The sequence below is a fragment of the Phymastichus coffea genome, unplaced genomic scaffold (assembly GCF_024137745.1).
Source record: "Phymastichus coffea isolate CEN01 unplaced genomic scaffold, Cenicafe_Pcof_1.1 PCOF00012, whole genome shotgun sequence".
In the NCBI taxonomy this organism is placed as follows: Eukaryota; Metazoa; Arthropoda; class Insecta; order Hymenoptera; family Eulophidae; genus Phymastichus; species Phymastichus coffea.
In genome coordinates, this window is record NW_026706823.1 from 6,948,784 (window position 1) to 6,974,859 (window position 26,076).

The 26,076-nt window shown below is 36.8% G+C and overlaps 1 protein-coding gene across 2 annotated transcripts in view; it reads right to left on the reverse strand.

The window, feature by feature from the left end:
* Positions 1-26,076, reverse strand: part of LOC131672648 (carcinine transporter) — a 1,420,696-nt gene that overhangs the window by 315,548 nt on the left and 1,079,072 nt on the right. For both annotated transcript variants that reach the window (XM_058950032.1, XM_058950041.1), the window contains exon 7: positions 14,667-14,912. In XM_058950032.1, the coding sequence (XP_058806015.1) occupies positions 14,667-14,912 (246 nt within the window). The remainder of the gene's footprint in view (positions 1-14,666; positions 14,913-26,076) is intronic.

A 26,076-nucleotide genomic window follows, 5' to 3' on the forward strand; every position in this document is an offset into this window, starting at 1 on the left:
AAACCTTTTCATCTAAATATTAGTGTAAATTAATCGAGTTCCTGAATAGTGCGTCTGCATTGCAGTTTAATTTTCCGGGTTTATACTTAAATGTGTATTGGTAATCTGTGAACTTAATCATCCATATCATGAGCCTTTGTCCTGGGTCCTTGTGATTATGCATACAATTTAGAGGCTCATGGTCAGCAATCAGAGTAAACTTCTTGTATAAGAGATAGGATCTAATCTGATTCATCGCGTATAAAACTGCAACACACTCCTTTTCCGTCGTAGTATAATTTCTTTCTGCTTTTTTCAGTAGCCTCGAAAGATAAGCTACTGGCCTTTTAAGGCCATCCACTTCTTGTGATAAAACCGCTCCTATTGGTAGTACGGAGCATCTGTGGTCAAGGTAAAGGTCTTCTCGAAAACAAGGAAAGCTAGAATAGGGGCCTCACAAAGCATCTGCTTGAGCTTTTCAAAAGCTTCTTCTTGCGGCGGTCCCCAGTTATATGCTTGGTCCTTCTTTATTAAATCACTAAAGGGCTTGGCTATCTTCAAGTAGTCTTGAATAAAGTATCGGTAATATCTGGAGAGTTCAAGAAAAGACCTGACACGTTTTACTCCCTTGGGCATCAGAAATTTCTTTAAGGCCTCAACCAATTTAAGATCTGGCTTGACTCGTTGACCACTGACAATATGTCCCAGGAATTTTACTTCTCGACGTAGGAAAATTTACTTTGTTCTGTAGTAAGACTAACCCTGCGTTAGAAAGTTTTTCGAATAATTAATTAATTAACATCATGATCGTGTAAATTTTTAGCGTAAACTATGACGTCATCCAGGTACACTAGCATTTCTACATTTAATAGTCCTCGCAGCAACTCATTCATCATTCGTTGAACGGTCGTTGTCACATTCATTAGTCCTTCCGGCATTCTAATATAATTAAAGTGTCCATCAAAAGTTGAGAATGCCGTCTTCTCTCTGTCCTCAACCCTTAAGAGAATTTGTTGAACGATTGTAAAATAATGAATTTAATATTTATAAATATTTTCGCTCGTTTATTAAAAAGAAAAAAAATGTAGTTTTCTTTTTTATGACGGGGAAACATATGGATAAACTTAAAGACGTTTATATTTATAATATTTATTCTAGTTAGTTTCACAATATAATAAAAAATTAAAATATATATATATATATATATATATATATATGAGGTCTGTCCGGAAAGTATCGGGCCTACCTTTATATTTTCGTGCTAGTGTAATTCTTTATCATATGGTGGATGGCATCCTTCAAAGTAATCCCCACTTGATTGAATAACACGGTTCCATCGATGTTTCCGACTTTTCAAAACAGTCCTGGAACTCACTTTTAGGGATAGCCTTAAGCACACTCGTCGCATTGTTTTCAACCGTTGTTTTGTCATCGAATTAGTGTCCTTTGAGTGGTTTTTTTAGTTTTGGAAACAGCCAAAAGTCACAAGGGGCTATGTCGGGACTGTATGGAGGTTGTCAAAGCAATGCGATATTGTGTTTGCTCAAAAACTGCTGCACAAGATTGGATGAATGCGCTGGCGCATTATCGTGATGGAGAAGCCAGTCACCACTTTCCCAAAAGTGCGGGCATTTTCTTCTTACTGCATCACGTAAACATTTCAAAATTTGAACGTAGTATTCTTTATTGATTGTCTGACCTGTTGGTGCAACAACACCTTCACAATCGAAAAAAACAATCATCATTGACTTAACATTGCTCCAACTTTGACGTGCTTTTTTTGGTCTTGGCGATTCAGAATGCTTCCACTGTGAAGATTGTTGTTTTGTTTCAGGATCATAACCATAAACCCATGATTTATCACCTGTAATAACTTTTCTAAGCACATTATCATCATTATTGACCATTTCCAAATTGTCCAGAGCGATTTTTAAGCGAATGTTCTTCTGCTCTGCTGTGAACAATTTTGGAATGAACTTCGCACACACGCGTTTCATTCTTAAATTTTTGGTTAAAATTTCTGAAATGATAGTTCTTGATATCCCAAGGTCTTCTTCTTGTTCTCGCACAGTAAACGACGATCTTGTTCGATTGCAAGTCGCACCCGCTCAATATTATCTGCGGTTTTTGTCGTCGAAAGTCGGCCGGAACGAGAATCACTATCGACAGAAGTGCGATCATCCTTGAACCGTCTATACCACTCTTTTATTCGTGTTTTGCTCATACACTCGCTTCCGAAGGCCTTTTGCATCATTTCAATAGTTTCCGAACTCGTTTTTCCGAGTTGAAAGCAAAATTTGATTCAAATTCGTTGATCTTGTTTTTGACAATATCAAAATCCGACGAACGCGAAAAATGCATTGTAAACAAAGACACGCTGCGCATGAACTATACGTCCGGCAGGTGTCAGTAAGTAACCAATAGATTCGTGAGGCTTTACTGTTGACGTTTCTGTCCGGTAGAGGTGGCTTGAACACTATATCGCAAAGATATAAACGTAGGCCCGATACTTTCCGGACAGATCTCGTATATATATATATATATATTGTAACGGGGGGGGGTAAACCTGCAAAATGAGAAATTATTATTATTATTATCCAATAATGTAGCAACACACAATGAAGGGAAGATTTTTATGATTTTTGTTTATATAAAAAGAAATTATCGAAACGATTGTATACGACACTTTTCATATTCGATTAAAAATTCAAACTCTTATATTCTCAAATATAGATTTTACTTCAATAGGAAAAAAAATGCAGCCTTCTTAGTTGGGAGCTCACTCCTATCTGCCGGGTTTCGCTCTCAATATTAGTCTGTGCCTTTTCGTTTCTCTATCTCATTCCTTACACTCTGTCTCTCTGTGATTTACGCGCTTTTAATCGCATCACGTTTCCTAGCATAACACGCTGAGTGCAGCATGCTGTCGCATAATTGAGACTATATAGTACATACTATTAAAAAACTGATTTAAGTAAATTAATTACTTAATTTATTTAATTTAAAGTTATTCTACAATATAGTTAAAAAAAATATTTTGAATTTTTTCAATATATTTGGTATTGCTAAAAGAGAATTTAAAAGAGATTTATGCAACTTTTTACCTTGTTAAAAGTCTTTTTCAAACATATTATATTCAAAGGTTAAAAATACTAGGATGAGAATAAATTTAATTATTGTATATCTAATTTATATATATATATTGCAACGGTAGTAAAATTCGATTAATCGATACGTTCGCGATTCGATAGCACTCGCGATGCTAGAGCGAACGTCTAAGAGAGAGACGGGGCACACGAGAGTTCAATTTTTCAGTTAAGCCTCAGCTGTTCAGAGTACCGCCAAATATTTTCCATTGTGTTCCTGCCGTTTCTCAAAAGTTGTTTTTCTGAACTTTTTTTTTGAATACGTTCGCGACTGATAGTAGACAGAAAAGGAAGCAGAAATCACAGCAGCAGCAACTAAAGCAGCAGCGGAACAGCAGCATTTAGTCGAGCAACAACCGATCTTCGTGAGCGAGGCAGCGCAGCATAAGTTCTCCAGGAGCACCTGTTGTTTTTACAGATTAACAATTACGGCTGATCACCGAAATTGCACCGCAGGACAGGTGCGCCTCCCTTTTTCTGCGTAACAAAATACTTGCAAAAGTATTTTGTTAATCGCGACTGTTTGAGTATTCGCACCGAGCGTTAGTTTTCGCGGTAGAATTTTGAATTCTCTCTCTCTCTCTCTCTCTTCTCGTATTATTCTATTCTAATTGTAAATCCTATTCGCGTGCGCAAGTCTTTGGAACCAACGAAGACTGTAGTTTTTTAGTGATAACAGATCTTGATTTTATTCGCCACATTAAGTTATTTCGTTCCCTTTTAGTTTAACGGATTCGTCAACGATTATTTTTTCAAAACTGATTTCATCTAGGGAATAGTTGAAGTAAACATTAGGTTACTCACACCTAAGTAAGCAAGTGTCACAAGTCAGGTGACTTAATGTGAGTTCACCTCTATTGGAAAAGGAGACAGTGGAACGAAAGTATCAAACGTAAAGATGAATACATGTATACTTATACTCGTACGTGATTAACAGAGTGGCGGTTAGCTCTACATCGTTGGAGTTTGTTTTTTAATAAAGCCAATTTATACCAGCTAATCCCCCCGGTTACAGTATATATATATATATATATATACATATATACATACATATATATACACTGCCGGTCAGTCACTTTTACCCCCCCTCGAGCAAAATTGCTTGAACTTGGAAGTTTCATATTTTTGGTCAGAATCAACGTACAGAGACGAACGGGAGCGCATTTGAAAGCTCTTTCCAAGAGCTTTCGAATAGTGTATATCGCAAAATTCATGAAATCGGGTTTCTAATTTTTTCAATCGAATATTCATCAATGAAAATTCCGAAATTTTCAGTCTATCTTTGATAACTTGCCAATTCTAGGGAAAAAATCCCACGAAAATTTTGAGCATAGCATTTTCTTCCTATTTCCAAACCCTATCCAAATCACTGGTCAAAAAATTTTGTCCATCAAATATGACCCTTGTTTGAGAAATTTTCTTGAAAATTGACACGTTTTTCCGACTTTTTATAACTTTGAAAATAAAAATCCTAGAAAAAAGTGTGAATGAAAGAAAATGTTTCTTTTTTCATGTATAATAGTGTAGAATTTTTTCAGATTAAAAAAAATATATTTTTTTTTATCCATCTTTCTATGGTCGGTCAAAAAAAAAGTAAAATATTCATCTGCAACGTGAAATTGTCTTCTTGTAAAATCAAAATTGTAGATTTCAAAAACTTGTTGTTCCCATTTTTTTTCCTCACAAGAACGTTGTTTTTCAATTATTTTTCATCGCTATTTTTATAGCCGGTGCAAAAAAAATATATATTGTACAGGAAATGATAGTGAGTATACGTGAGTGTGTTCACACACAGTAATCACAGGCTTATTTATTAGGTATCCAACACGCTGTATACTCAGATGTTTACAAATAAAGTTATGTCCGAATGCTCACTATATGAAATGTGGTATCTTCTTAAATATTTCTGTATCTACGATTATGAGCAAACTAGTCGATCTCGAGCGTTTCAAGTGTGAACAACTGTTTGTGTAATGTGTAGTGAACATGGCAAACTCGAAAAATTTGTCCATGCGTGAACGTAATAAGATCATTGCCCTTCATGAACTGCAAATGAGTAGTCACGCTGTTTCAAAGCAGTTGAAAATAGACAGGCGCACAGTGGCTTATAATATTAAAAAGTTCTGTACATCTAGAAGTGTCGAAAATAGGCAACGCAAACCAAGAAAAAAAACTACTGCCAAAGAAGATGACTAAATTTGTCGAACAAGTTTGCGTAATCGAAAAGCCACTACCTCTGAACTTACCGCAGATGTCAACAAACATTTAGAAAAACCTATGAGTGTGAGTACGGTAAAGAGACGTTTGCGAAAGAAAGGACTTTTTCGTCGAGTTGCCGTTAAGAAACCACTTCTACGATGTGTAAATAAAAAGAAACGCTTACAGTGGGCAAAACGTCATAAAAATTGGACTATTTCTGATTGGAAAAATGTTCTGTGGTCTGACGAGTCAAAATTTGAAATTTTTGGTAGTAGAAGGAGAGTGTATGTAAGAAGACGGATTGGTGAGAAATATAATAGTGATTGTTTAGTTCCAAGTGTGAAGCATGGTGGTGGTTTAGTTATGGTATGGGGTTGTTTTGCTGGATCTAAAGTGGAATCTTAAAGAAAGAAAGTTACAAAAACATTCTACAAAGGCACGCTGTAACATCAGGAATTCGACTAGTGGAAGCACAATTTGTGTTTCAGCAAGATAACGATCCAAAATATACATCCAAATTATGTAAAAATTATCTCTCAAATTTAGAAAAGAAAAAAAAATTCAAAGTTATGCAATGCCTAGCCTAGTCGCCTAATTTGAATCCCATGGAACTGCTGTGGGAAGAGCTCGATCGAGCAGTGAGAAAATTTTGCCCAAGCTGTGGAACTAATTTATGGGAAATTTCGCAAAAAGAATGGAACAATCTCAAAGAAATCACATTGGACAAACTAGTCGTAAGGATGCCAAGAGTATGCAAAGCTGTTATCAAACATAAAGGAGGCCACTTTGATGAAAAAAAAGATTAATTTGTGTGATACAAGTTCTAATTATCGCAAGTTTATGTTTGTTAATTACAAAGTCACTATTGTTACGTATTATTGTTATAAGACGGTGCATTTATTTAGTCTAATTTTAATTATTTCGAATGATATTTAGCAAAAAATTTGGTTCATCGTCCTATCGCATTTGGTTACTTTTGTCTATTTTTTGTTATCTATTTTTTGTTGTCTATTTCTATTTTATGACATTCTACTAAAAACACTCTAGAATCAAATCCAGAGTAAAATAGCAGATAATCTTCAAGTTTTAGGCTGAATGAAACTTATGTAAAGTTATTATTTCAAATAAATAACTTTCCAGATTAAGCATGTATTTTCATTTGAATCATGACATCATTATTGTTATTGAAAAATAGTGTTCTTGTGAGGAAAAAAATGGGAACAACAAGTTTTTGAAATCTACAATTTTTATTTTACAAAAAGACAATTTCACGTTGCAGATGAATATTTTACTTTTTTTTTTGACTGACCATAGAAAGATGGATCAAAAAAATATTTTTTTTTAATCTGAAAAAATTCTACAGTATTATACATGAAAAATGAAACATTTTCTTTCATTTACACTTTTTTCTAGGATTTTTATTTACAAAGTTAGAAAAAATGTGTCAATTTTAAAGAAAATTTCTCATACAAGGATCATATTTGGTGGAAAAATTTTTTTGATGAGTGATTTAGATAGGGTTTGGAATAAGAAAGAAAATGCTATGCTCAAAATTTTTGTGGGATTTTTTCCCTAGAATTGGCAAGTTATCAAAGATAGACTGAAAATTTCGGAATTTTCATTGATGAATATTCGATTGAAAAAATTAGAAACCCGATTTCATAAATTTTGCGATGTACACTATTCGAAAGCTCTTGGAAAGAGCTTTCAAATGCGCTCCCGTTCGTCTCTGTACGTTGATTCTAACCAATAATATGAAACTTCCAAGTTCAAACAATTTTGCTCGAGGGGGAGTAAAAATAACTGACCGGCATTGTATATATATTGTATCGGGGATTCTGCTCCGAAAGCGAATCCACGTATACATATGAAAGGAATATAAAAAGAAAGAGAAAAGCGACGCAGAAAAACAGCTGTAGAGGGTCTCGTCGAGGGTTGTACGAAACCCGACCTGATGGCTCAGATATGCCTCTTACAGGGCGTCCTCACCCAAGGACCCGCGGAGGCGTCGTAGGTCACAAGTTGGGGAACGCGAAAGTCGCACGGGATTTCAGGAAAATGGCAAGAGTCAGGCGTGAGAATGATGATAGAGAAAATTCAATAAAATACAAATTTATAATGTAAAGAAGACAATACAGAATAGAGTAATAGGTAAAGTGATATACAAAAAGATAGTAATAAACGCAGTGCGGTGAGAGAGAGAAAAGCGCAGATAAGTAGAGAGAGAGAGAATGGATTCGGCCGAGTACCTACATTACGCGTAATCGCGATCAGCCCTGAAGACGTCCATCCAGTCGTCGCTGCGCAAGTCGCTCGTAGCCGTTATGACCGCGGACACCGAGTTCGCGTGGCCGGTCGAGGTGCAGGTGTCAGGGAGGCGATCTGCAGGAAAAATGTCAGCACGGCGGTGCACTTAACAAGCTCAATACACTGACTAGTCCACAAGTTCAGTCACAACTAAAACGGTCACTTGACTAATCAACGCGGGGGATTAGCGAACTCACGTCGAAATTACCAAAGTGTAGCGATCACAAAGGAAAACGCAGAATTGTCCCAAAGCACGTTTGCACCGTTCGAAAAAAGGCACGCAAAGGTTGACTAGTGGGGGCGACGCGACAATGAAGTGCGTCGGCGCGCGGGACTTATTCGTCACGTCGTAGCACGCTTGTGTGTTAACGTCTCTCCCTGCTTATATCATAGCACTCGTCGCATCTGTGCAGCATGTACACACGTGATATACTCTCGCGTATTCTCTCTCTCTCACACTTACCTTGAGCGCTAAAAGGAATACATGGAAAATATGCAATATCGTATTATATATATTCATTATGTAATAAATGGGAAGTGAGCGAGTATAACGCGAGAATTTAGCAAAAAAAAGGTAGGTGCAGAAATGCACGAGGCGAAAATGGTATTTTGCCTTCCGTGCAGATGATCTACATTATATATATATTGATATCGATGAAACTAATAATTGTACTTAAATTAATTTAATTATACGAAGTCCGTATTTTTTTTATTCGTATTTCTAGCTTGATATTAAGAAATTCTAAAGAATAAATCATATTTTTGTACACGCGTGAGAATTTTCATCAATTTTTTAATTATTTTTGAATCTTGTAATCTCTGTATACGAGTATGCCGTTTTAATTGACCAAAATATTCGAGTGAAGGCTGATTTTGCAGGTTTTCTTTGGTACTTTCAGTTTTACAATGAAACAAGCACGGTAAGAGGATTAGGATAGCATAAATTTTGCTGGAAATACCGAAACTAATGTTAAAAAATCAAAAAAATAAAAATGTTAGAAATACACAAATATACGACGAGTACATTTTTAGAACAAAAATACACTTTTTGAGAAAATGTCAATTGAAAAAAATTGCTACTTTTTGTTTATCTTTAATAGCATCTTAGAGAATTATGCAAATTTGAATTTAGCGGTGGTTTCAGAAATTAGATCAAAAACTCCACATTTTGACACCCGAATAGGGTTACAAGATCGAAAATTCACAAAGTTACAACAGTTTGAATTTTGTAATCGATTTTACATTTTTGAAACATTATGTTTGCTTCCAATATTTAAATGGCTATGTAATCGAAAAAAAATATGTAACCAAAATTTCGAGACACGTATCTCCTGAAAATAATCCCAAGAACGCATTTTCATTATAAAAAAGGTAAAATAAAAATTCTAAAGTAATAACTTTCATTTTTCTGAATGGAATAGACCTTATATTCTATTAGTTCTTGCAAAATGCAAGATTTTCTTTTCTTAGCTTTTCCTGTAGATTTATAACTTTCAGAAATTCTATCAGTTTCCAGAAAAAATCAGTTGTTTCTAAAACGTCATAAACCTTCTAAAACGAATTTTAACTTTTTCTTACATAGATTTTGTAGCTTTATAAATAAACATTTCAGTAGCCTGAGCAGTTTTTTTTTGTTCAATAACTTCCAAGGAAAATACATTGCTTAAAAGTTCGAGATAAAAAAATGAAAATTTTGTTTTCATTATGATATCATAAAATGCATAAAATATAAAAAAACTATATTTTATTTGATACGGATTAGAGGAAGGCCGGTGGAAGAGTGTAGACGTGTCTTGGATGTGAGTGCGAGTTTTGGTGAGAAAGTTAAAGAGGAAAAGTGTTTGAGGAGAGAAATAGAGGTGAAAAGAGAGTGGAGGCGGAAGAGGAGTGGAGTAGAGAGAAAGAGGCTTGGAGAAGAGCAGGAAAAAGCAGAGAGAGAGGAATAAAGAAAAAAGAAAAGTTGAGATTAAGAGAGAAAATCAGGAAGCGGGAAAGGCAGGCAGAGAGGAGGGGCGATAAGAAGTAAAGGCGGAGACAGAAAAGGTAAGACAGGGGATAAAGGTGGGATAACGAGTAGAATTAGATAGTCGAATTAAGGCGTACGGGATAGTGATGGAAAGATTTGTGACAACAGAAAAGTTAAGAGATAAAGGTGGAAGGATGGATAAGAAAGGCCCAGAGGAGAAAAAGAAGAAAAGAGTAAAGGTTGTGAGGGGGAGAGAGAGCGGAGAGGGGCTGAGGGAGAATAATAGAGGAGAAATGAGAGAGGCAAAGAGATGCAGGAGTGAAAGCGAGGGGAGCGAGATGGAAGGGGAGGGGGGAGAAGGATTGGATAACACGATAAGAGAAGTGGGAAAAAGTAGTGGTGTAGAAGATATAATGGAAAAGATACGGGCAGATATAAGAGATTTAAGAGAGGCATGGGAGGACGAAAGGAAAGAATGGACAGAAATGTTTAAAGAAATAATGTGAAAAATGGAAAGAATGGAGGCAGAGGGGAAAAGAAGAGAAGAAAGATAGGAGAAAGAAATAGGAAAAGTTAGGAGAGAACAAGAGAGAGAGAGAGAGAAGAAAGAAAGAAAGAGACGAAAGAAGAAAGGTAAATGCAGAAAGTAGAGAAAAGAAACTGCAGGAAAAATGGGGAGAGAGGATGAACTAGTTGGAAGAGGAGTGCGTGAAATTAAAAGAAAATATAGAAGGAGGAAACAAGAAGCAAAGAGGAACAGAAGTAGGCAACAAGGAAGAATTAGAGTATATTAGAGAAAAAATGGATAGAGAAAGTAGGATAAACAATATAATAGTGACAGACTTAGAGGGAGAGTTAAGATGGGAAAAGACGGGAGAGGCAGTGGACTGGTTAAAGGAGGAACTAGAAATGAAAGGAGAGATAGTGAATCTGAGAACAATAGGAGGAACAGCGGGGAGGGATGATCGGAGAGAAAGAGGAAGAAATATGTGACAAATTAGATGCGCTTCATGGGAACAAAAAGAAGGAATTATGAAGAAGAAAAAGAAGCTGGGACAAAAAAAGATATACATAGATCAGGACTGGACGTGGAAGCAGAGGAAGATAAGAGAGGAAGTAAGAAGGAATGCGAGAGAAATTAAAAGTAAAGATAAAGAGATAAAGATGTGGCATAACGGGGTGAAGTCAGAGGAAGAAGAATGGTAGTGGAGCGAGAAAGAGGGAAAAATGGTAGGAAAAAGGGCGGAAGGGTTTCGAAAACAATAGGGATAAAAGAGAGAGAGAGAGGAGGGAAGGGAGAGAGAAGGAAGAAAGGCAATAAATATACTATTCTGGAACGTGACGGGGATGAGGAGCATGGAGGAAGACGACTAGGAATATGTTAGGGAATTCAACATAATAGGGCTAACGGAAACCTGGGTGAAGAGGCAAGGGGCAAGAACTGATGTGGAGAAACAACTGAAAGGGTACAACATAGAGTGGAGAGACTCAAGAAGGGAAGGAAAAGGGGGGGAGAGAAATAGGGGAGGAATAATGGCGGTAAGACAGAGGAAAGGGATGAGTAAGGTTGAATGGAAGAAAGAAAAGACAAGTGAGGTAATAGTAGGAGAACTAAAGATCGGAGGGAGGAAATACATGATAGCATCGGTGTATATGCAACACGAGAAGAAGGAAAACTATGAATACCTAAGTGAAGAGATAGAGGAGAACAGAGGAAAAACAAGAATTATAGGAAGAGACTTCAACGCAAGAACAGGAAATGAAGGGAGAAAATGGGAGACAGAAAAAAGCCTAGAAGAAATAAAGGCCAAGGATAAAGTGTTAAACGCAGAGGGAGAAGAAATGATAAAATGCCTAGGAGAAAGGGGCTTAGTGATAATGAATGGGAGAAAAGAAGGAGATGAAGAGGGAGAAATAACATATATAGGAGCGAGAGGAATGTCAACGATAGACTATGTAGTAGGTAACGAGGAAGTTGATGAGACAATAAAAAGGGTTATTATTGTTATATTTGTGAAATTTATATTTGTGAAAATTCTGGGATAAAGTGAATGGCAATAGGAAGAAAAGAATTGGATTAGATGAAAATATAGATAAAGAAGAATGGTGAAAGCACTTCAAGAAACAACTGGGAGAGAAAGAAAAGGAAGAAAGCAAAGGGGAAGAAACCGAAGACAGCGAAGGAGAGGAAGGTGAAGAAATCAAAGAAAGAGAAGTAAAAGCGATAATAAGAAAAATGAAAAAGAAAAAAGGCGACAGGAGAAGATGGTATAGCAAATAAAGCGTGGATGGAAGGCACAGAAGGCTTGATAAAAGATATGATAAAATGCTTAAACGGAATATGGAACGGAGAAGGATATCTGGAAGATTGGAGGAAGGCAATAATGGTACCAATATATAAGAAAGGGAGGAAAGACGAAGTAGAAAACTATAAAGGAATAACGCTGATGGACACGGGATAAAAAATATATGCGGAAATACTGAGTAAAAAGCTGGAAAGAGAACTAGAAGCTAAAGAAACGCTAAGCGATACGCAGGTGGACGCAATATATATATTAAAAACAATAATAGGGAAGGAAATAAGGGAAAAAGGAGGAAAACTGTTTGTATTCTTTGCCGACATGAAGGCCGCTTTTGACAAGATAAAGAGGAAGAAAATATGGGAAATCATAAAAGAGGAAGGGATAAATGGGAAAATCGGGAAAAGAATAGAAGAAATATATAAGAAACAGGGAGTAAGGTAAGAGTAGGAGGAGAAATAATTGGGGAGTTTGAGACTTACAAAGGCGTAAGGCAAGGGTGCCCTTTGAGCACCACGCTATTTAATCTTGCCTTCGCCGGCCTGGAAGTGAATATCAAGCAGGTGTAGGAAGGAGGGGTAGTGATAGGAAGGAAGAAAATATGGACATTAGGATATGCAGATGATATAGTGCGAAAGTGGAATGAAAGCAATGCTGAAAAAATTAAAAAGATACCTGGAAGAAAGGGGATTAAAGTTAAATGTAGGAAAATCAAAGATGATAAAATGCAGGAGAGGAGGAGGAAGGGGAAAGGAAGAAGAATTCGAATGGGAAGGTGAGAAGATAGAGATGGTTAAAGAGTACAACTACTTGGGATATGTGATAACGGAAATAAAAAGCAGATAAAGAAGGTAGAAGGGAAAATAAATATGGGATTCGGAAGACTATGGGGGCTAGGAGAAAAGCTATTTAGAGAAAATTGGGAGCTAAGGATGAACCTGTTTGATGCACTGGCGGAAAGCGTGATTATGTATGGAGCAGAAATCTGGGGATGGAAGAGATATGAAGAAATAGAGAGACTACAACTAAAATACATAAAGTGAGTATTATGATTAGATAGAAACACGCCAAGTTACTTAATACGATGGGAAACAGGAAGAAAAGAAATGAAAGAAACAGCATTAGAAAGAGCAATGAGGTATGAAAACGAAATAAGAGAAGAAAGAGATGGCTCAATAAAAAAAGAAGCATAGAGAGAACTAAAGAAAAGGGAAAGAAATGAAAAAAATAAAAAAGGTAAGAAGGAGGAGAGAGAGGAAAGGCTAGAAAAAAGTAAAATATACAGAGAGAGGGAAGAGGGAGATGAAATGAGGGAAGAGTTTTGGGAAGAAATAAGAGATGAGCTAAAGAAAAAAGAAGAAAAAGAACTAGAAGAAAGACTAGAAAAATCAAGATACATAAACGAGTGGAAAGAACTGAAAGAAGAAATGAAAAGGTATGGGTTAAACGAAATTCAAGGAGAGGGAAGAATAAAAGGCCTACAAATAAGGGAAAGGTTTAGGTTAGGTAATGAAACGAGAGGAAGCAGGTATTGGGAAAAAGAAGAAAATAAGAGATGCAGAATGTGTATGAAAGAGGAAGAAAATTGGAAACATATAGTAGAATAATGTGAAAAAAGCAGAAAGGAAGGGAAAGAATGGGAAAAAATAATAATAGGAAGCAAAGAAAAGATAGCATGGATGATGGAGATAAAATGGAAAAGAAGAAGAAATGAAGAGAAGAAAGAAAAAGAAAAACAAGAAGACGAAACTGCAAGACCCTAAGGTGAGACGGAAACAGAAGACAGAGAAGCAAGACTCGCAGACACATCTACATACACACAAATACACACACATACACACAAGGTATTGGAGGATGGAGTAAAATGGAAAAGAAGAAGAATCGAAGAAGAGAAAGAAAAAGGTAAATTAGAAGACAAATTATAAGATACTAAGGAAAAATAAGTGAGATTGAGGAAAGGAAAGGCAAAGGGAGCAATAGGAAATAAGAAAAAGATATCAAAGCCCTAATAAGGAGAAAGATAGATGAAATAATTCGCAAGAATGACAGCAAAAGCAAAGGAAAGGCAAAGGTGAAAAGGCAAAAGAAAGTAACAAAGGAAAAAGTTGAAAAGAAAATATGCAAGAAAGAGAAAAACAGAAGAGCGGAAAAGGTAGATTTCGGACAGAGAGAGGAAGAGAAGATTAATTAATAGAAAACATGGGAAGAAAAGCTGAAAGGACAGGCGCAGAAGACAGAGACGCAAGAGTTGCAAACACACCTACATATGTACATATATACACAACACACACATACACACACACACACACACACATACACGCACGCACACACACACATACACACACATGCAACACATACATTATCAACTACACAAACTGGATACGAGACACAAATAGTAATGTAAGAAATGAAAACCAAATGTAACATATAAGTTGTAAATAAATAAACTAACTGACTATATTTTATTTTATACGGTCATAAAGGTCTTCAAAAAATCTTTAAAATGGCCTCCAATGAATTTTCTTCGGATATCTTCAAGCCAAGGAAAAACACTTCGAACTTTAAGTAATGTTAGAGTCGTGGTCAAACATGGGTAGATGGCAATGTATAATATAATATGTGCATATTACTATAGAATCTCAGATAGTCTTGAGACTATGTTTAAGTAACCTATACGAGGAAAAAGTTAGTCACATATTTATCATAATCTTTTACAAACTATCACTGAATAAATTATAAAGATATATTAAGAATGATTAGGTTACTCACCAATTGAGAGTTATTAAAAATGTTTTCAATCTCATATTTGGAGTTTTAAAAAGTGATGTTATGTTTGGCTCCTTTTGAGAGTGATATATGTCTGTGTGTTTGTTCTGACTAATTTTCGAGTGCATTCTAGTTAAAAAATTTTGTGGTAACTGAGTACCATTTATCCGAGCTAAATTCATTAGTACATCGTTTGCTTCATTTAGACGACCTTTCGCTATTAACCAACGAGGAGACTCCGGTAAGAACCTGTAAAAGGTTAAGGAATTGAAAGAATAATCAATGAATCATATATAAACATATCAATTAAAATTTTCCTTATTTAAATTATCGAAACACGATACTATTTCAATACACGAAACGTCAGAAACCTTTTATTTATAATGAAAATTTTTAAATTATAAAAAGATACACAATTGAGAAGGATTTACTATTACTCAAAAGCTTTTATCTGAGCTACACTGCGTGTTAAAAATTTTTCAGGTACTCTTCAATTCTTTCAGTAAGTTTATAGTGTTTTTCATTTTCATTGACCAAAATAAATTTGAGAAAATATTTCAGCGAATATATCTATTATGTCATTTTGAAGTTCAAAAAGCTTTAAAATTTTTTAAGAGTGCATTCACTTCTCGGCGAGACTCAATGGCATCCATTTTGAATCCCTCTGTCCATGATCGATAGTTTTAGGTGATCGACGAGAAGAGTGGATCGATCCGTGAAGATTAGGACTGGAAAATTTAATAGACCACATCAACTATCCATGGTGATATGTGATTGTACTTGTCTCTACCGACAATCGGCCCATCTGCGCAAGGGGCTTGAAACTAGAACCTCCGGTTTTTCAAGTTCCTGAAATAAAGTGGACTTTATGTTGTGTTGATGATGACTGATTCTTCTACTTAGATCAGCAATGGAGATCATTTATGAACTCGTTAATCACGTTAATCATCGATCAGGGTTTTTTTATTAGTAGTCCATGAGCCCAACGTAAATATTCATAATCGCTTTTTTTCATCCAACAACAAAATGATAGCGAAATGTCTTCGGATAGAATGACGCATGAGAATGAATGATATATAATTATAATAGTATATACAGGGTGTCTCAGACCACCCGTCCACCCCCCAAAGTATGCCGAAAAAGTTTTTTTTTTTCAAAAATTGATAACGCAATTATATATAAATCGAGTACGCTCTATCGATTGGACATAAAATCAACTTCCGGTTCCAACGGAAAATGGCCTATTCAGACCGGAAGTGCATGAAAATCCATTTTTTAAAATGGGACATGCATACTTTTTTTCAGATTCAGATTCTACGGTAAAAAATACGAAAATTTCATAAGAAGAATTTTTTGAAAAAAGTTTTGACGTCTGAAGTCTGTAATCCACCAGTTCATACTCAAGCTGCGAATATGCACGTTTTAACAATGGAATAGGATAATGTGGCTCCTTTAAGAGGTTTTCGGGGTCGATGAGTCCGAATCCAAGGTGAGTTTGATCTTATCAGGTCATTTTGAGGTAAATTCAAGGTCATTTAAAAGTAAAACAAAAAAAAATATTAGATTTATCAAGAATGAAGTACTTTTAAAATTTTAGCCTTAATATTACAAAAATATGAATCTCGTCGTTTTTTCATTTATTCTTGTTATTATTAATCTATGTATTTACATAGCGTACTTTTATGAAATTATGGGAAATGAAATTCCAAAACAAATTAGTTTAGCGAGATAAAAATCTTTATTCTCAAAACATAATAGATTTCGTTGCAGTAGCAACTGTTGAATATGAGGTGGATCGTTAAAATAATAATAGTGTTGAGGTTCCCCTCTTTACAACAATAATAATGACATGATTATTTATTGTTAAAAGTCAGTGATTGAGTTGATACATATAGATTACATACATGTATCCAAGTCATGTCGAGATGCGCTCTTTTATCTCTTACATAGCCGACTGACTGTCATATACTTTATACATGTGCGCACGCACTCACACATCCTCACATACATACTGATAGCGGCGCGCGCATCATCACTCATGGATATATTTATATTACATTTGTATGTGTGTACAGTATAGTTATTACGTATAATTCAACAGCAACATTTGTTTATAATAACATAAATAATGATAATTTGTTTTATTAGAACCTAACATAATGAAAATTTTTATAACATAATTAGATTTTATCTTCTATTGTTCTGTAAATAAAATTTTTTTATGAATAACGCTGAAATAACTCTGCGAAAATAGACGGTGAAGATTTGACAAAAACTTTTTTCAAAAAATTCTTCTTATGAAATTTTCGTATTTTTTACCGTAGAATCTGAATCTGAAAAAAAAATATTCATGTTCCATTTAAAAAAATGGATTTTCATGCACTTCCGGTCTGAATAGGCCATTTCCGATTGGAACCGGAAGTTGATTTTACGTCCAATCGATAGAGCGTACTCGATTTATATATAATTGCGTTATCAATTTTTGAAAAAAAAAACTTTTTCGGCATACTTTGGGGGGTGGACGGGTGGTCTGAGACACCCTGTATATGATATATGATTATGATTTATGAATGTAGATGATTAGTGCTAAGTTTTCCATGATCGCCGTCGTGGGAGCGATGGCGGATTCCCTGTTGCTTCGATAGTTAGTAAACTCCTATTCCAGATACGGTATACTACGCGATAAGTTTTCTATGGTGACCTCTACCTTACTGACCGATAGGCGTTGACTCGACCATTAACATCGTGCTTCTGAAGAAAAAAGTTTTACACGCATCATGACTAGGCCTACGTTTAAAGTAGAATCCGAACCACTGGAATTATGGTAACAAACATATGAAAATGACATTTCTGAAAGTTTTTATATGTCCGGAGCTCGAACCTATGACCTCTTACACAATAGCCTGGGCTCTTACTTACCGAGCCACCGTGACCTCAAAGTTTTATTATTTATTTTAGCTCTAAAAGTTCTATCACTTAGGTATGAAGTTAAAATTGAGGAAAGATTTCCAGATGAAATTTTACTAAGTTTGAATAATAAGCCTTCATGCCAGACTTCATAAAAAAATACTGCGGTACATTATTCATTTTTTTTAGTTTGTCTAATTTTAATGGTTACTCTGTTAACATGTTTTATTGGTGTATCACGCCCGTGACTACAATCGTTGAAAGAATAGCAAAAACCATCTATAATCAATATTATATCATTCACCCTCATGCGTCACCTAATCCATTAATTTTGTTATGGGACTAAATAAGTAATTACAAAATCCAAATTGGTGGTGAGGTATTATATTTTGTTCTGTTAATATTTAATTTAATTTTTTAATTAATATTTTCCACATATTTCTGATTGGGTATGGAGTTAACTAATAAGCCTGTAGAATAAATCGAGTTTGGATGGCTTACTTGAGATTTCAATGAATATAATTTTGCTAATTTACATAGTATGTGAATGTATAATCATTGAATTATTACATTTATTAAAAAATTAACTAATACTATTTCTTTATAAGAATGTTCTTTAAGTAATTTTCTATTTATCTTATAGTGTTATGGGCTCTTTTTTTTCAAGATTTATTATATGATATATTTCGTTTATTTTTACGTTATTTACTATACAGGGTGTCCAAACAGTAACGATACACCTGAGAAATTTTCTCAGCCGGTTATTTTTTTAACCGGGTGAAGGTTGTTCTTGAAGTAACTTTTTACGAGGAATCCGATGGTAACCTTGGATTTGACCTTGAACCTCATTTTCAAGGTTATTTTGAGGTCAACCTCATTTTTTTAAATGGAAACCCCTATTTTTTATGGCGGAATCGGAAAGAGCGGAAAATTTTACGTCCAGATATGTATTGAGGTATGAGGTTGAGGTAACCCCTAGAGGTCAACTAGAGGTCAAAGTATGAATTCTTAAAAATCTCGCGAATTCAGTGGTTAAACAAAACAAACAAAAGGATAACCCCAGGTAACTTTCAACGGTGCTCTTTAATTTGTCCTTGAACCTCATTTTCAAGGTTATTTTGAGGTCAACCTCATTTTTTTTAATGGGTACCCCTATTTTTTATGGCGGAATCGAAAAAAGTGAAGACTCACGTATGGATGAGTTGAGGTTTGAGGTTAATGTGACCTCTAGGGGTCAGATGAAGGTCAAACTGTGGCTTTGTAATAGTACCGGGATTTTAGTGGTACAAGGAAGCAAATAAAGGTCATGGAAACCCCCATTTTCGACAGCGGCAATCGAAAGAGCGGAAAATTTCACATCCAAATATCTACTTAGATCATAAGTCAAGGGCGAACTTAAAGTTTAAGGTCAGTCGAAGGTCATCCAAACTTAAAGACGCCCTAAAATTTTTGAAAGTTTTTTTCATAATGGAGAAGGGTATTTATTTAGTAATTGCCCATCGGAGATCCGGAACCTTGAATTTAACCTTCAACCTCATTATCAAGGTTTTTTCAAGATCAATTTTTTTTACTTTTAGCATTACCCAGGAACAACGACGTGGACGTAGTAAAATCTGTCCCCTTGGGGTGCTTTATTTTCGTGAGTTCCCCTCGCCTCTAACGATCGGGGTGCTTGATTTTCGTGAGTTCCCCTCGCCTCTCACGATCGGGGTGCTTGATTTTCGTGAGTTCCCCTGGCCTCTCACGTATGATTTATCTTACATCAGCACATCTTATTTTAAGTGCTCGAATTGTTCACCGTTCACTTCTTGACAGTAAGCTAATCGGTGGTAAAAAGCATCAACAGCATTTTGGATCATTTCAGTGGGAATGAGAGCTGATTCGTCTATGATCCTTTGACGTAATTCGTCCAAGTTTTTGGGTTTAGTTTTGTATACCCGATCCTTTAGATAACCCCAATAGAAATAATCTAAAGGCGTCAAATCGGGGGACCTAGCTGGCCATTCAATTGTGCCTCTCCTTCCTATCCACCGATTATCAAACACCTCATCTAAGTAAATTCGAACGTCTCGTTCATAGTGAGCTGCAGCAACATCCTGCTGATACCATGTATTTTCGAAGTTGTCTCCGACTATTTCTCTAATTGCTGGAACTATTTGATTACGAAGCATCTCTTCATAATTTTGAGCGTTTAAGTTACCATCAATAAAGAATGGCCCTATGATTCGATTATTCACTATTCCAGCCCAAACATTCAACTTCTGCGGATATTGCGATTTATCTTCTCGCATCCAGTGTGGATTTTCAGCAGCCCAGTACCTGCAATTATGTCGATTTAATGTTCCGTCAAGTTGAAAAGTTGCTTCATCAGAGAAAACTATGTTTGATGGAAGATTTGGATTTTCAATTATGCGTGCCATCATATCTTCACAAAACTCAACACGACGATCGAAATCGTCTTCATTCAACTTTTGAACCAGGTGTACTTTAACCGGATGGAATTTTGCTGTTTTTAAAATGATATGTACGGACGATGTACTTATGTCATGCTCTTGAGCAACTCTGCGGATGGAATTATGTGAATTTTCAGTGAATGATAATAGAACATTTAATAAATTCTCTTCATTTGTTGCTGAGCGTGGTCTGCCTGACTTAGGTAGATTTCTGACATGGCCAAAATTTACAAACCTTGAAATAGTATTCTGAACAGTAGACACAGCAATTGGAGTTCTATTAACCCGAAATGTCTCATTAAAAAGATTTCTCACTGCCCTGTAAGATCTTTCTACTCCACCCCAGCCTCTCATCATAAGAAGTGATATTCTTTCTCGTTCAGTGAGGCGTTCCATTTTAAGTCAGCAAATCGAAATTTACTCAAAAATCAATCAGAATTAAAAACAAAAAGTTTGCAACCCAAATAAATGTTTTCAAAAAATGAAAATTATAATTTGAGTACTTTTACAAAACAGTTCTACTACAGTCCGACTAATGCACTAATGCTTTATGGAGATTTTCGAATGATAAAATCTTTTCAAATATGTTGCTTTTTTAAATATTAATTTTTGAAAATGCAATTGTCCCGAAGAATAAGCTCAAAACGATAAAGTTAGGCATAGTACATTTCCTAAGGATAGAACCAAGTGAAATTGTTAGTGGATTTTCAATGAATAGGTATGGGATAGTAACCATAAAAAGTTTAACCGGCTAATCAAGTTATTAAGAAAATAAGCGTAAAAAATCATTGTTGATAGGCGAGAGGAACTCACGAAAATCAAGCACCCCGATCGTGAGAGGCGAGGGGAACTCACGAAAATAAAGCACCCCAAAGGGACAGATTTTACTACGTCCACGTCGTTGTTCCTGGGTAATGCTAAAAGTAAAAAAAATTGATCTTGAAAAAACCTTGATAATGAGGTTGAAGGTTAAATTCAAGGTCACGGATCTCCGATGGGCAATTACTAAATAAATACCCTTCTCCATTATGAAAAAAACTTTAAAAAATTTTAGGGCGTCTTTAAGTTTGGATGACCTTCGACTGACCTTAAACTTTAAGTTCGCCCTTGACTTATGATCTAAGTAGATATTTGGATGTGAAATTTTCCGCTCTTTCGATTGCTGCTGTCGAAAATGGGGGTTTCCATGACCTTTATTTGCTTTCTTGTACCATTAAAATCCCGGTACTATTACAAAACCACAGTTTGACCTTCATTTGACCCCTAGAGGTCACATTAACCTCAAACCTCAACTCATCCATACGTGAGAGTCTTCACTTTTTTCGATTCCGCCATAAAAAATAGGGGTACCCATTAAAAAAAATGAGGTTGACCTCAAAATAACCTTGAAAATGAGGTCCAAGGTCAAATCCAAGGTTACCATCGGATTCCTCGTAAAAAGTTACTTCAAGAACAACATTCACCCGGTTAAAAAAATAACCGGCTTAGAAAATTTCTCAGGTGTATCGTTACTTTTTGGACACCCTGTATAATTATTACAGTTAGTTGCTCGTATATTGTTAAGCATGGCTAGTTCTTCTTTTTCTGTTATATTATGCAGTGGTAATTTATTGGAATGTACGCGGTCTGTTCGGAAAGTATCGGGCCTACCTTTATATTTTCGTGCTAGCGTTATTCATTATCATATGGTGGGTGACATCCTTCAAAGTAATCCCCACTTGATTGAATAACACGGTTCCATCGATGTTTCCGACTTTTCAAAACAGTCCTGGAACTCATTTTTAGGGATAGCCTTAAGTACACTCGTTGCATTGTTTTCAACCGTTGTTTTGTCATCGAATCAGTGTCCTTTGAGTGGTTTTTTTAGTTTTGGAAACAGCCAAAAGTCACAAGGGGCTATGTCGAAACTGTATGGAGGTTGTCAAAGCAATGCGATATTGTGTTTGCTCCAAAACTGCTGCACAAGATTGGATGAATGCGCTGGCGCATTATCGTGATGGAGAAGCCAGTCACCACTTTCCCAAAAGTGCGGGCATTTTCTTCTTACTGCATCACGCAAACGTTTCAAAATTTGAACGTAGTATTCTTTATTGATTGTCTGATCTGTTGGTGCAACAACACCTTCACAATCGAAAAAAACAATCATCATTGACTTAACATTGCTTCGACTTTGACATGCTTTTTTTGGTCTTGGCGATTCAGAATGCTTCCACTGTGAAGATTGTTGTTTTGTTTCAGGATCATAACCATAAACCCATGATTCATCACCTGTAATAACTTTTCTAAGCACATTATCATCATTATTGACCATTTGCAGATTGTTCAGAGCGATTTCTAAGCGGATGTTCTTCTGTTCTGCTGTGAGCAATTTTGGGATGAATTTCGCACACACGCGTTTCATTCCTAAATTTTCGGTTAAAATTTCTGAAATGATAGTTTTTGGTATCCCAAGGTCTTCTTCTAGTTCTCGTACAGTCATATGACGATCTTGTTCGATTGCAAGTAGCACCCGCTCAATATTATCTGCGGTTTTTGTCGTCGAAGGTCGGCCGGAACAAGAATCACTATCGACAGAAGTGCGACCACCGTTGAACTATTTATACCACTCTTTTATTCGTGTTTTGCTCATACACTCGCTTCCGAAGGCCTTTTGCATCATTTTATCAGTTTCCGAACTCGGTTTTCCGAGTTGAAAGCAAAATTTGATGCAAATTCGTTGATCTTGTTTTTGACAATATCAAAATCCGACGAACGCGAAAAAGGCACTGTAAACAAAGACACGCTGCGCATGAACTATACGTCCGGCAGGTGTCAGTAAGTAACCAATAGATTCGTGAGGCTTTACTGTTGACGTTTCTGTCCGTTAGAGGTCGCTCGAACACTATGGCCCGAAGATATAAACGTAGGCCCGATACTTTGCGGACAGACCTCGTACATAATATTAATAAAAGGAAACTGGATCTGTTTGAATTAATAAAAGATATTAATCTTTCTATGAATGAAATCATGGTTGACTGACTCACTAACCGGTTTGAATGGACAAAATAGTACGTTATCTTGAGAATACATCCAACTTCACAAAAATCGTACAAACTGAAAAGGAATTCTTATAATCACATGAAAACTTATTGTGTATAAAGATATTTAAATAGGTTCCCTCACACAGGTAGTAATGCTGGATGCTCATAAATTTCCCATGATCGAAAACTCAGAAAAAGTTCATGCTTTATAATCACAACAATTTTGTGATAGTCTTCAGCAAATCCTAAAATCATGGAAAGTAGTATTGACACATCAAAGTAACCGTTGTTGTCAGTTCTTGTCTTAGTTTCTTCAACTTCGAGCCATCCAGTATTTTCGAGGTGTCAACATGAAGGTGGCGTGAGCTGCGCTACTTCCAACCGAGCGCAAGCCCCCCCTTCTCTGCTCCTTATCTTGAAGCTCGCTCGCCGCCGTCTCCTCCGGCAGCGCCACTTTACAAAGTGTCGGCCTACTGAGCGCACACGTTCTTTTGCACCAGCGACCATTTAACGACAGATAGTTTTCTTTGTTTCAATAAAGCCTTTTATTCTTTCACATATATAAACGTCTAGCTTTATTGGCCTTACCACCATACCTCTGACAGGTTATAGGCCCCGAACGCTTCCGCTGCGCGAGTGAAAAGTGAAATCGAAAGTGGTTATTCAAGGACGAGGGCACGAGAGAGAACGAGAGTGCGAGAGTGCGAAAGCGAAGGAAAGATAGGCAGCCATGGCAGAGGGACGAGAGGAGTTGTCAACGTCATCGATACGTAAGTAGCAAACCATTGTTTAACCACGGACGCGAGTGTCGTGTTAGGGAGTGCCTTGACAAAATAGACGCGCGAACGAATTTATATAAGGCACGATCGCCGCTCTCGATCTATATATAAGGCACGTGGCGAATCGACTCAAGGAAAGAAAGGCGAAAACGCGCTGCAATTTGTGCGTGTCGTTTGTGTGGGATGATGCGACGTGACAATGTGGCCAATACATGGCAATTTCCGGGAATTTTGGCGCCAACGTTAATTGGCAAGATGGCCGCCACACGTGCAGCAACCTGTAACCGATAATATAAAAAAAAAAAAAAAAAAAAAACATGGCGACCATTCTGGCACGCGCGTCGCGCGCACACATACCACCCCCCTTCTTTGTGTGAACTAACAAAGAAGACGTGCGCGCGCAGGTTGTCGAGTCGAGAGGAGCCGAGCGAGTACGAAAGAGAAAGAGAGCGAGCGTTCGTCACGAAGTAAAGCAGAGTCGAACACAGCGAGCGGAAATATAAGAGAGAGAGAGAGAGAGATAGAAGCATACACGCTTGTGGAATAAAAGTATACATGCAAATATGTATATATGTATGTGTATGTATGAATACACATGTAAAATGTAAAACGATTGAGACGAGTGCGCGCAAGAGAGATCGCGCGTAATATTCGAAGATACCTCAACAAAATTATTTTATAGAAATGCTGGACTCCGTAAAAGTAAAACTCGCCGATGCTATCAAGTTATGGGAACAACATCCGTATGAGGGAGCTTATATCATGAAAAACCCCATGAATGCCACAGGACTGATTGTGGCATATACTAACCGAGAGATCACGAAAATAGGTAAGTTTTTTTTTATATACGAGTGCAACGAAGGGTCAATTTATAATGTAAATTGATGATTTTTCTATTATATTGAAAAACACGAGAGTGACCGGTCTCAGAGTAAGCGTCTCTGCAACGAAGAGAGCTTACCCGTGTGGAGGGTTCTGGGTGCTCTGGCTCACAGCTGTGCGTGGGTACAAAGACACCCAGTCCTAGGGTGATCGAGAACACGACTAAGCCGTGCTAGTCGTGCGATCAATCGCCTGTTACAGACGGTGCAAGTTGTACTGTACTAGTCTAGTAACACTGATTCCTCTACTTACGAGTGTCGACTTCTTTAAGGTGATGATGTCCTCTCTGCCATGGAACACGGATGGCTGCTAGGATGCCTGGAGAACATGAAGGAGCCTCAACGCCTGGAAATCAGAAAGAAGACGACGGCGACGACAACGACGGACGAAGGGATGACAGCTGCCGTCTCTGAACAGCTCAGGCTGTTGTACGACCAGGGCCAGGAAAACAACAAGGCCATTAAAGAAAACACGATGGCTGTCAACAGCCTCTGCAGCAAGCTGGAAACACTGCTCGCTGCTATAGTTGGATCAACAGCCACACCTAACCAACCAACGGAAATTACACAGGCTGAGACGACTGAAGCCACCGTCTTGAAGACTGTCACCGCAGCTCACAAACAGCAGGAGCCTCCACGAGAGATTCCGATGTTCGGACAGAGAGGTTTCGGTACTAGTCCAGGTACCCACAGCAACAGGCCCCGCATAATTGACGATAGGAGAGTCAGGGCGGGAGAAACTCAAGGGAACAGGAGGAGCTACGAAGCTCTAGCACCTCTGGCCAACAGCACAGAAAGAGAGACAGCAGAAGGTGACGACAGCCAGGTAACAGAGTCTAATCTCAATAATAACGACCAAGACGAGAGAAACACGAGAGGTATAGTAGAATTCAAAAATATAAATGACTTGACTAAAGCTATTACAAAAAAATTAGCAATGACTTATTAGAGAAAATGAATTTGACTAATAGACAAAACAACGCGACAGATTTTAGCAGAGTTAGCGTAGAATTCTCAAATACAGATAGTAGCACAAATCGGAAATACTCCTTAACCAAAGATTTAAGATACGACGTTTTTGAAAAACTGCTTTTCACTGAATTAAAAACGCGCAAAATGTTCTACATAATTGATAAAAACGACAAGACGCGAAACAACATCGATCCGGTTAAATTCAAAAACGACGAAACTCGCGTGTTAGACACCATCATGAACCACCTGAGCAAAGACTATCTTGACATATCAACAAAACACAACGACCCTAGACTACTTCTCGACGAAATTAAACAGATTAAAATTTCAGAATCAGGAATGACAGAGCATGACACTTACCGTAAACTGATCAATATTAAATTTAACCCGATGAAAGAGAA